This window comes from Vombatus ursinus, unplaced genomic scaffold (assembly GCF_900497805.2).
Source record: "Vombatus ursinus unplaced genomic scaffold, bare-nosed wombat genome assembly UNPS02010193.1, whole genome shotgun sequence".
NCBI classification, from domain to species: domain Eukaryota; kingdom Metazoa; phylum Chordata; class Mammalia; order Diprotodontia; family Vombatidae; genus Vombatus; species Vombatus ursinus.
Genome location: NW_020949971.1, coordinates 6,398,463 through 6,410,617, shown reverse-complemented (window position 1 = coordinate 6,410,617; position 12,155 = coordinate 6,398,463). Strand labels below are relative to the sequence as shown.

The 12,155-nt window shown below is 45.1% G+C and overlaps 1 protein-coding gene across 4 annotated transcripts in view; it reads left to right on the top strand.

Moving 5' to 3' along the window:
• Nucleotides 1-12,155, top strand: part of PDE5A (phosphodiesterase 5A) — a 186,235-nt gene that overhangs the window by 130,602 nt on the left and 43,478 nt on the right. For all 4 annotated transcript variants that reach the window (XM_027853712.1, XM_027853715.1, XM_027853714.1 and 1 more), the window contains exon 12: nucleotides 6,219-6,365. In XM_027853712.1, coding sequence (XP_027709513.1) covers nucleotides 6,219-6,365 — 147 coding nt within the window. The remainder of the gene's footprint in view (nucleotides 1-6,218; nucleotides 6,366-12,155) is intronic.

The window sequence follows — 12,155 nt, the reverse complement described above, 5'->3', positions numbered from 1 at the left end:
TCCAATGGAATAACCCCGTAGTCACATTTCTCTGTTTCCTCCTGAGATTACCAGAGATCAGCTACTAAATATAGACTTTATATGAACCACACACCCAAAATAAGAGACTTGGGAATTTTAAATGACCAAGTGGAATGAGTCTCTTTCTTTTATTTACCTAACCACAGCGTTGCATTATTTTCCATTAATGTCAGACCTTCTAAGGTCGATTGCAGTTCTTGGAGGCCGTGAGTATGGAGGGGATGCTATTTTCTGCAAGGTGACTCTGCATCATCAGCAAATGTCCCCTCCAACTTATATGAAATGGAGACTAATACCTCTAAGAGAGAATCATCATGGTTCTGTAGGAAGACTGATGGGCCTGAAGTCAGAGGATCTGTATCCAAATCCTAGCTCTGTCACTAACTACCCATAAGACTTCAGGCAAATCCCATCAGCTCTCTAGGCCTCTATTTCCTTCGTGTTAAAATGAGGGAGTTGATTTTGATGACCTCGGAGGTCCCTTTCAGTTCTAAATCCATGTTCCTAACAGCAAATGGCCATCCCAATCAGAAGCCGTCAGTAGGCAGGCCAACAATATTTGTCATGGTGAGAAGCAGAGGAATTGATGGACCTCAGAAAAGATTTAATGGTGCCCCAGGAAGATGGGTAACTACATAGCGAAGACTGCTTTCAACACTCATCTCCTCCAGCCCTTGCCCTGGAGAGGTGCCGCCCCGAGGATTGCTTAGGTGGGTCCCAGGGAGGAGAATGATAATCTCCCTGGGAAAAGAGAAAACCCAAGTGCTGTACTCTGATGCATACCCTCTGGCTCAGCTGTTTATTGCAGGCCTTCTGAGAGTGATTCATGCAACAGGAAGTAAATGGTGGGCCCAGGCTCTGAATCTGGGTCTCCTGGAGCAAGTCCAAGGCTCTTTCCAAACATATCGCTCTTTCTACCTGGAAAATGTAAGCAATCCTTCCATGTGACACCAGGGATGTTTAGCTTAGGGGGAGACAGGATATGATTTGTCTTCAAGTATTTTAATGACTCCTAGGTTGTAAGCTCAGATATTTAAACCTGGAAGAGATCTTAGATGTCCCTGAGTCACCCCCTCACCTCTGCTTCACAGCCCCTTCCTTTCTGGTGCCAACTTCCCCATGAAGCCTTTCTCCCAAGTTCTGGGGCCCTCACTCACAAACTGCCTTCTTTTTAACTACCTGGTATTTATTCTTTGCATGCATCTGTGTATGTGGCTCTGTGTGTGTGTGTGTGTGTGTGTGTCTGTGTGTCTGTGTGTGTGTGTGTGTGTGTGTGTCTGTGTGTGTGTGTGTCTGTGTCTATGTGGACAAGTTTTCTTCCAATAGAATAAGCTCCTTGAAGAGAGAAACTGATTTGTTTCCTATATTTGTGCCTCTGGCTCATAGCACAGTGCCTGGCACACAGTAGGTGCTTTATAAATGCTTGTTAATTGACTGAATGAGGCCCATTCCAATTCAGTTTAGCAAACATTTCTTAACCATCTGTGATATTTGTGATATTTGTGTCCAGGCAATGACTGGATACAGAACCAAAAAGGAATCCACTCCTGCCCGCAGGAGCTTACGTGTCCCTAGGAGGGTAGAGTAGGTACATGCACGTACAAGTCTGTGTCAAATTATACCGAGCAGTCTCAAGAGGGAGAGATTTGTGGCCAAACTCTCTGAAAAGGAACAGCCTCATGTAGGATTTGCCGCCGGAGCTGCTTGTAGGAAGCTAGGAGGTCAGTGCGGTAGAGAATATATTCCATTTTAACTCAGCAAATGCCACTTAAGCACATTTTACATGCGAGTTATCCTGCTGTGCTGGGAACACAAGGACAGCAAAGTAATAATGGTCCTTGCCCTCAAGGAGCTTACGTTCTACCAGATGTTCCAGTCATGAGGAGCCAGCTGGGCAAAGATGAGGAGGTAAAACATGGCTGGTTGTACCACTGACAAGCGGTTTGAAATGCGGAGTTCAGGGAGTGAGGTCATGGGAAACAAACTAGAAATGTAAGTGGCAGCTTGAAAAGGACAAGAAATGGAGGAGCCAGACCGTGGAGGACCTCAGCTGCCATTTGTCATTTATCCTTGAGGCAAGTGGGAGCTATTGAGGAATTTGGAGCAGCACGGTGATATCATCACATTTATCAGATCCAACTGTGAGGTTCTGGCATTCTACAATGGTCATAACAGCTCACATTTCTGTGTAGCTTCAAGGTTTACAAATATATATAATATATATAGAGATGTAGATATGTGTGTATGTAGATATATACAAACATGTAATAGGCATGTATATGTATATATATAGTTAGATGCATATATCTATCTATATATATAATTTAGCTCACTTTTTGTGGAGCTCAAAGGTTTGCAATCACATACACATAGATGTGTATATATGTATACATGTATACAGACATATATATACATACGCAAAACTGGAAACTATGTATATATGTATGTGTGTGTGTGTGTGTGTGTATGTACCATGTATGAAAGAGAGAGAGACATGCCCAGAAGGAGAGAGACAGGGAGAGAAGAAAGAGACACTTTAAGTATGTCTGTGTGTATAATCTCATTTGATCCTCAAAACAACCTTGTAAGGGAGGTGCTGTTAGTGTCCCATTTTACAGATGAGGAAATTGAGGCTGAAAATGGTAAAGGCTCACACAAAGTAAGTGTCTCAGGCAAATTGGAGCTCAAGTCTTTCTGACTCCAACTCTGGCACTTCTGTCCAGCTCTACCACCCAGCTGCTGATTTTATAAAAAGTAGAGGCAACGATGTTTCACACTTAAATATTCACCCATATCTCAAGCTTTCCGAGTATTTTTCCATTAGTTGCATTCTTAGAGAGCACAGCGCCTGGCACACAGTAGGCACTTAATAAGCCCTGGCTGGATTACAAAGGAGTCTGGGATGCCAGCTGCATAGTCAGTGCCCATGAGAATAAACAGACAACAATGTTTTAAATTATTTCTGTCATGTGACTTTCAAATAAAAATAACGATAATGATTACATGCATGTCCGTAACATATATATGCCTGTAACTTGGCCATCACGCACATCCCATCACCTACTACAAGACTCCGATAAGCTCTTATCTTGAGTTGCGGGAAGGTGTTCACTTCTCTTTGGGGTACACTTGGAAAGCTTGGGCGCTGGCTCCATGATAGAGGAGGAAATCTTCCAGCTTGCAGCAAATGCAAGAGAAGCTGTTCTGGACTCTGGGGATGGAGTGAAGGCTGAGGAAGAGGAGCATGTGCTAAGTTGGCTCTGCCTTTCCCACAACTCTTTGTTCAAGGGAGAACAAAAAGGCACTTCCTTCCTGGAGCCGGGGTCCCCCAGGGAAAGCCATCTGTCGCTTTGTGGACCGTGACTGTCATCCACTCCCGGGGGTTATAAAGGTGGTCTCACTCCCCTCCCTCAGCTCCCCGCTCCCTCACTTTACTCGTGCTGTCTCGGATTCCTAGCTGGGATAAGCCACCAAGATGTATATCCAAACAGTTTAGATCCTCCTCTGTTCTCCAGCCTCTCAGCCCTCAGATCATCCTGTGGAAAGAGTTATAACGTGAATTTATGACGTGCTTATTTTCTTGTGAATTCTGGTCTTGGGACCAGAATGGATTCTCCCTAGGGTCATAAATATTAGAGTTGGGGGGGACCTTAAAAGCCTTTAAGTCCTGTCCCCTTGTTCTACAAACTAAAAAACCTGAAGCCCAGAGTTGTACAGTGTTCTCCCACAGTTATACAGCTAGGAAGCATCCAGTGTAGTTTTGAGACCCGGGTCCCTCCTGATTCTCAGTCTAGCACCCTTTTCCATTAAACCTTTGTTTGTGACTGGGGAAAATGGTGGTCTTGCTTGAGTAACCACAGAAAACTGACCTAGTTTAGTGAAGGCAAAAGGCAGAGATTAGCAGGAGAACGTGGCAAGCCCTTGGTCTTAACTGAGATTACTTCCAGGGTGGGGGTGGGATGGAAGGACATCCATAAAAAGAAGGAAGAAGGAGGAGGAGGAGGAGGAGGAGGAAGAAGGAGGAAGAAGAAGAAGATGATGATGATGATGATGATGATGATGGTGACAGAAGACTATGACAACAAAGAAGGAGAAGACAGCAGACTGAGTGGAGAGACCCAAGTGACGGAAGGTTAAAGAAAGCTCAGAGGAGGGCAGGAATCTGACCTACCTCCTTCCCTCCTTTCTTTTTCTCCCTATTTCCTTGCTAGTCTTGTCCTCCTTCCACCATCACCATCCCTCAGTCCCATCTAAGACCATTTCTTAGAGGCTTGCCCAGAGGAAAGCCGTTGGCTTCAGTGTGAATGACCAATCAGCTCGCTCCACCCAGGAGGCATCAACTGCCACCAGCTGAGTTTAATTGACTCTGTTGAGTCACCAGTAGGTGGCATCAGGCTGTGAAGTGACCGTTTCTCCTTCTGGAGCTCCACGATCATTCCAGATGGCAGTGCCAGAGAGCTGAGGCAGTATGGTTCAGTAAAAGGGGATTGATCTAATATTAAAGGACCGAGGTTTGAATCCCATCTCCTTTATCATCTTTATGACCTTAAGCAAGTCATTTTCCTTGCTTGGGCCTCAGGTTTGGACTAGAGAATTGTTCCAGGTCCCTCCCAGTTCCAAACCTTTTCATTTTTGCCTCCTTACATGTGCTCACCCAAGAGGCAGCACGAGCTAGTGGCTAGAATGCTGGGCTTGGGATCAGGAGACCCTGATGAGAATCCAGTCTCAGATTCATGCAAGCTATGCAGTCAGACATGGGGGGCACATAGGTGGCACAGTGGATAGAGCACCAAGCCTGGAGTCAGGAAGATTCATCTTCCTGAGTTCAAATCCAGCCTCAGACGCTTACCAGCTGTGTGACCCTGGGCAAGTCACTTACCCGCTGCCTGCCTCAGTTTCCTCATCCGTAAAATGAGCTAGAGAAGGAAATGGCAAACCACTCCAGTATCTTTGCCAAAAAAACCTCAAACAGGGTCACAGAAAGTTGGACTCAACTGAAATACGGCTCAACAACAACAACGCAGTCATGGGCAGATCACTACCTCTGGGCCTCCGTGCCTTCAACTGCAAAATGAGAATAGTAGTGATCGTGCTACCTCCCTCACAGGGTTGTTATAAGGAAAATGCGTTGGGAATTTTTTTTAACTGGGCTCATGATTTCATCAGTACAAGGAAATTTCCATGCAGTGTCTTCCTCCAATAATGTAGATCAGTAACTTCTCTGAAGCTTGCAGCCTAGAGAACCGTCCTGGGGCAGTGGGAGGTAAAATCACCAAGCTGTGTGTCACAGCAGGATTTGAACCCAGGTCTTTCAGGCTCCAAGACCAGCCTTCAGTCCACATATTGCCTCTCAAAGCTCTATGGAAATGTGGATTAATGTGGCAGTGACCATCTGGCAAGAGGATTATTGGCTCAGAGATTTAGAGCCAGAAGGGACGTTCAAGTCCAAAACCTCCATTTTACAGATGAGGTAACTGATCCAGAAAGGATAGGGAACTATCCTGGGGTCACATAACTAATTGCTGGATGAAATGGGATCTGAACACAGGTTCTTTCTGACTCCAAGTTTAGCATCCAGTAGTAGGATGCTACTATAAAATAAGATACTGGAGTGGTTTGCCATTTCATTCTTTAGCTCATTTTACAAATGAGGAAATTGAGGTAAACAGGGTTAAGTGACTTGCCCAGGATCACACAGCTAGTAGGTATCAGAGGCCATATTTGAATTCAAGTCCTCCTGACTCTAGGCCCAGTGCTCTATCCACTGTGTCACCTAGCTAGTCCCAAGGCAAACAGAGGTTAAGTGACTTACCCAGAGTCACACAGCTAGCAGGTGTCTGAGGTCAGATTTGAATTCAAGTCCTCCTGACTCTAGGCCCAGTGCTCTATCCACTGCACCACTTAGCTGGAGTTTATTTTATTCAGTAACATGCCATCAAGCATCCATTCTCCCTCATCTTTGTAAGAGGCTTCATTTCCCTCGGAGTGAGGAGAGAGCAGATGTTTGGGGGCATAAATGGAAGAAGAAAATTCTTTACTAAGCAACTTGAAACCACTTAAAATATTCTAGAGGGGTGGAACGACGATGTTGGTTTTGCCAACAGAGCAGGGAACCTTTCTGAAAGGTGGCAGCTGCGACTGCTGACTGCTATGTTTTGCTGTTTTTTTGCCTGCCTCCTCCCCCCCCTCCCATTAAGGCCGCCACGATACCATCCGCCCAAACCCTCAAGATAATGGACTTCTCCTTCAGTGACTTCGAACTCTCCGATCTGGACACGGCCCTCTGCACAATTCGAATGTTCACTGACCTCAACCTCGTGCAGAATTTCCAGATGAAACACGAGGTAAGAGGGAAGGGGAGGGGCTAGGATAAAAAAAAATATTCAGCGTGAACGATTTCAGGGCTATTTTTGTCCTGTGTAAAACTGAATTTGTGAAAACAAAGATGATTTGGATAGCACGATGCCCTGGGTTCGCCAACCCCAGTGCTCGGCTTTGCTACCTCCTCAGAAGGTAATCGGATGGTAAACCAGTGCCACTCAATGCCTGTTTGGGGAACTCTGTGAAACGTGTGGTCTCAGGATAGATGTGGGTCCATAGATGGCTACCACCAGTAGGAACCTTCTGGAATGGAACAATCTGTCCTTTGTGAATCCTTCCACTCAGCTACAAATCCCTCAGTGAAGAGGCTTTAACAATTCTGTGCAGTTTCAACACTAATGGCCTATGCTAGGTAACCCTTCTTAGATTTAGCCTCATTTTCACTTCTGTGAGTGATCTAATAGAAAGCAAATTGGCCATAAAGTCAGAGGACACTGGACCTTACAGCACACATATGCAGTCCCTGCTGGGGGAAGCTGAGACTGGCAGATCTCTTGAGCTCAGGGGGTTCTGAGCTATAGGGGGTTGCAGTGGTCAGGTGCCCACACCAAGTCCAACACTAATGTGGTAAATGCCCAAGAGTAGGGGGCCAGTAGGCTGCTAAGGAGGAGCAAACTAGCCTAGGTTGGAAAGAGGGCAAGTCAGGGCTTTTGTGCTGATCAGTAGAGGCATCGAGCCCATAAGAGATCAATATACCTCCAACCCGGTAGAAATACGGAGACCCAGTCTTCAAATGAATAAATAAAGTCAGAGGTTTGGATTCATATCTCCCCTTTGCAGCTTCCCTGGGCCTGAGTTTCCTCATCTATAAAGTGAGGAAATTGGACCAGATGGTCACTGAGATTTCTTCCAGCTCTGTATTTATGATCCTAGGATTTTTTTGTTTAAACTTTGAATTTTATTTATTTTGGATTAACATGCATTTTCTCCCCCTTTCTGCTCCCTCTCAGAAAAAAAAAAAAGAAATATGAAACTTGGTAACAAATATGTATAGTCAAAACAAATTCCCTCATTGGCCATGTCCAAAAATGGGTGTGTTCTTCTGCCCTGTGAGTCACTCACCTCCCTGCTAGGAAGTAGGAGATGCTTCATCAGTGGTCCTCTGCAATCATGGTGGATCATTGCATTGTATGAGCTTATTAACCCAAGTTGTCCGTTCAAAACTTGAAGATGGTTATGTCGTTCACTCAGATCTTTCCATACCCACCTATTTTAGCTACTTCCAAAATGCCAGGGGTTTAAACATTCTTTGTATTGTCTCATGGACCCTCATCCTACATGCTCCAAGCATCTGTAATTTCATTGGTGTGTGCATTCTCTTCCCTGATACAGGTTGCAACCTTTCCCTGCATCAATAGATGGTATTTGTGAGTTGCTGTAACCAAAAACATGTCACACCACAGCCAGGTGATGAGCCTTCCCATGGTCACACAGTCCATCCCCAGCCCTGGACTCTTGCCTTGGCAGCTTGGTAGGATGAGCCAGAGCTTGGCCTCCATAAGGCTTTGAGAACCCAGGGTCGTGACCTTTGGCCATCATGAGATACCAAAGAAAGATTGTCGAGGAAGAATGTCTTTTTTTTTAATTAATTTATTTTGAATTATCAACAATCACTTCCATAAGCTTTTGAGTTTTAAATTTTTCTCCCCCCTCCCTCCCCACCTCCCTCCCCAAGACAGCACGTAATCTGATATAGGCTATACATATACATTCCTATTAAACATATTTTCACATTAGCGATGTTGTAGGTAAGAATTAGAACCAACAGGAGGAACCACCAGAAAGAGGAAAAAAACACAACAGAAGAAAAAAATAGCAAATAGTATGCTTCGATCTGCATTCAGATTCCATAGTTCTTTCTTTGGATGTGGATAGCATTTTCCATCATGAGAGCTTTTGGAGATGTCTTAGATCCTTGCATTGCTGAGAAGAGCCAAGTCTATCAATATTAGTCATCGCACAACGTGGCTGTTACCGTGTACAACATTCTCCTGGTTCTGCTCACTTCACTCAGCATCAGTCCATACGAGTCTTTCCAGGTTTTTCTGAAGTCCACCTGCTCATTATTTCTTATAGCACAATAGTATTCCATTACATTCATATACCACAACTTGTTCAGCCATTCCCCAACTGATGGGCATCTGAGGAGGAATGTCTTCATGCTTCATCCTGAGATAGGTCATTGACTCTATGACAGGGGAAGAACAAGCAGTGGGCTGAGTGCCAGAAAACCCAGGTTCTGGTCCTGTCTCTGCTAAATACTTGCTGGCTATTTGCTAATAAGTTATTGAACCTATCTGGGCCTGTTTCCTCAGCCATAAGATGAGGCACTTGGGACAAAGTAATATCTAAGGTCATTTCTAACTCCAAAATTTTAGAAGGGTCTTCACCAACATGAGGAGTGGAGGGAAGAAGGAACTCATGCTTCTTAGTTTATGTATTTATATCCAAAGCATTGATTTCACTTCTTACCATCACAACATATACCAGAGGCAAAGCCATGCAGTGGAAAGTGTTCCATATTAGGTATCAGAGGTCCTGGGTTCAAGTCTTGGCTCTGTTATTGACTACCTGTATGAACATAGGAAAGTCATGTTACCCTTCCAGGCCTCAGTTTTCTTATCTGCAAATTGAAGGGTTTGGATGAGCTCAATGTTGAGATTCTTCCCAGCTCTCAATCTATGTGATCCCCAGGACTATGTTTTGCTAATTCCTATAATACCATTTCACTTTTGTGTCTGGGCAATTTTCAGGGTGTTTTGGGATCAATATCATTCTGATTTCTACTTTAGTCAAATTTTCCTCCATAATATCAAAATCATTGACCTTTCTTTTCTTGTATAAACACCACGATGGCCCTTGTCCTCACCACCTCCAGTCTGAACTGTCATAACTGTCCTAAGCTAATGTTTTTCAACCCCACTGGTTTTCCTCCTATCTCTCTTCTTTCTAGGCTATTCCTCACACTGTTGCCAATATCAATATAGAGTAAGATGGATGAAAAAACCCGAGACACTGAGTTTCTGGATAATTAATCAACTTAGTAATTAGACAAGCCAGAAATCACTAAGTTGATAGTCAGTTTCTCTCGGTAATTAAAGATGCCCAGTGGAGACCCTGAAAGCTGTAAATAACCCTTTGGAAAGGGAATTCCCTTGACAAATGAGAATCAACCATGTTTGGTGGACATTTAATGAGGAGGTTGGCTAAAAGTCTTCCGTTCCTCCTGTTGAGAACATGGCTTGATCATGAGACTCAGCCACCTCCAGCAATCGGGACAGGGAAATCCATCTCCACTCAGACTACTCTGGTTGGTTTTCTCCTCCCTGTACTAGGTCACCCTTAACTCTCCTGGAGGAGTACGAGGACAGGGTCTCCTTTCTGAGGGTAAGAACTTGCCCAGACTGGATTCTGTTGATACTCTAAACAAATGTTAGGTCTCCCAGTTGGGTGGGGTCCTGTCTAAGATTGAAAAGCATGTTCCTTGAGGGATAAGTCCTTCAGAGACTGACTTGAGCTGGGTCTTAATGAGGAAATTGAGGAGAAAAACCCGGGTCCCAACTTAATGATTGGTTAGTAATAGAATCGTAATAATCTCTCCTTCGTTACATTCTAGAACGTTAGCTTGGCTCTACCCCAGAGCTTGCTGTGCTTTACTGCTGGCTATTTTTTCAAGGCCCAATTCTTCTGCTTGGTGCTTAGACTCCTTCGAAGCTTCCTTCTCTTACCTTCCTGCCTCAACAGCTTCCCACCTTGTCCATTCTGTCTACAACCACTGAGCCAATACAAACAGAATTCACTCTTTCCTGTTTTCTCTATTCACATGTAGGGACTTGGCTATTTAGTGTCTTCTCTTGTCCCTCTGGCCACCACGTCTTTAAAAGGTCACCCCACACTCACCTCCTGAAGAAGATCTCTTGGACTCACTCAAGAGGCGGTAAACCGTTAATACTCCGTAGTGTGTATCTTTGAGCTCACCATTTCACAGGCGACTCTTCTCCCTGTGTATATATTAATCCTGGCATGTAGTAAGCTCTTAGTAGATGGGTGTTGATTGATTGAGAGTAGCAGGCATGGCCATGGAAGAAGAGTACTAGGGAAAAGCACTCATCATTCATGAGAGACGGTAGCTAAGGAAAGAGCTGGGAAGGTCGTGTGGCCTTTCGATAGCCCCATCATGGCATGGCTATAATAGAGATTCTCCCTCTGCCCCTGAGCCCAAGTCTGGTGAACTATGTGACCCGTAAAGGCTGAGCACCTGGGACTAGCAAAGGCTTCGTTCTGTGTCTTCCCGTGTCCAATTCAGCAGCATTTGGAGAGGCCGTTAACCAGGGCTTGCCTTCAGTTGATTAATTTGGGCCAGAGCAGCTCATGAAGACCACCGCCTTCCTAAGGAAGGTGTGGATGGGACATGATCAGAGGGGAGCACAACATCAGTATCTCGGGAGCACCAGAGTAAGCGTCTCTTGAGCCATGCCCTCCAAGCCCTTTCAGATCTGCTGCTGCGTTTCCTCTGTCTCTCCCACAGCAGCAATACACCACCTGGTATTCTCTCATCAAAATCAGAAATCATAGATTTGGAATCAGAAAGAACCTGAGTGGGTCATCAAGTCCGAACTCATCACTTACCGGTGAGGCGGCTGAGGCCCAGAGAGGAAGTGATCCAGCCAGGGGTCTGAGACGATTGGAAGCCAGCTCCTCCTGACTCAGAGCTTAGTGCTCTGATCACCACGTCACTCAGCCTCTCACGAGCAGCCACTAACTATTGTTGTGGTTGCTTGGTCGTTTCAGTTGTAGCTGACTCTCCGTGCTCCTCTTTGGGGTTTTCTTGGCAAGAACACTGGAGTGGTTTGCCATTTCCTTCTCCAGCTCATTTGACAGATGAGGAAACTGAGGCAAACAGGGTTAAGTGACTTGCCCAGGGTCACACAGTCAGGAAGTGTCTGAGACCGGATTTGAACTCAGGAAGATAAGTCTTCCTGATTCCTAGCCCAGTGCTCTAGCTGCCTGGTATAAATGCTAGGTATTATATTACTATTTTTATTTTAGATTGCTGATTGTTAGGAAGAATGTTCGTTTTCTCCTCGATATCAATCCTAAACCCACTTCTCAGCAACTTCTATCCTTAGTTCCTGGTTCGACCCTCTAGCACCAAAGAGAACCAGTCCAACGATTTTCCATATAGGGCCCCTTCAAACACTTGAAGACGGCTGTAACCCTGTCCCCTCCCCTCCACCTGCCCTCCCACGATATCCCAGACAATGTTTAACCAGGACAGAGTAGGGAGATGGATTAGCTTTTATGATAGTCGCTTAATAAATGCTTAGTGATTGATTATCATCTCTTTCATTCTGTATAAGCCAGCACCTCATGGCATTGAGGAGAGCATTTTTTGTTAGGCTCTTCTCCATTGTCATTCTTCCACTCATCTTGAACCATGGCCTTTGTCTGCTCTTTCCTCTTTCCTTTACCCTAACACGGTTGTCATCGTCATCGCTGCTGCTCCTGCTGTTTTAAAGTTAGCCTCATTGCCAGCCTCAGCTCACCCCAGGCTTCCCTTTCCTGTCTTTATTCTTCCAGGCCCACGTCACCCTGTGATATTCATCTTCCACTCCCTGACCTCCTTCCATCTTCTGTATGTGAATCTCTAAAAATCTGAGCTGGTCAGAGGGAGCCGCATCAGTCTCTAAAAGTCCCTCTCCCCCTTCCTTTTCTCCTTATCCAAACCATTACTGTGCCTGCCAGAGCTTTGG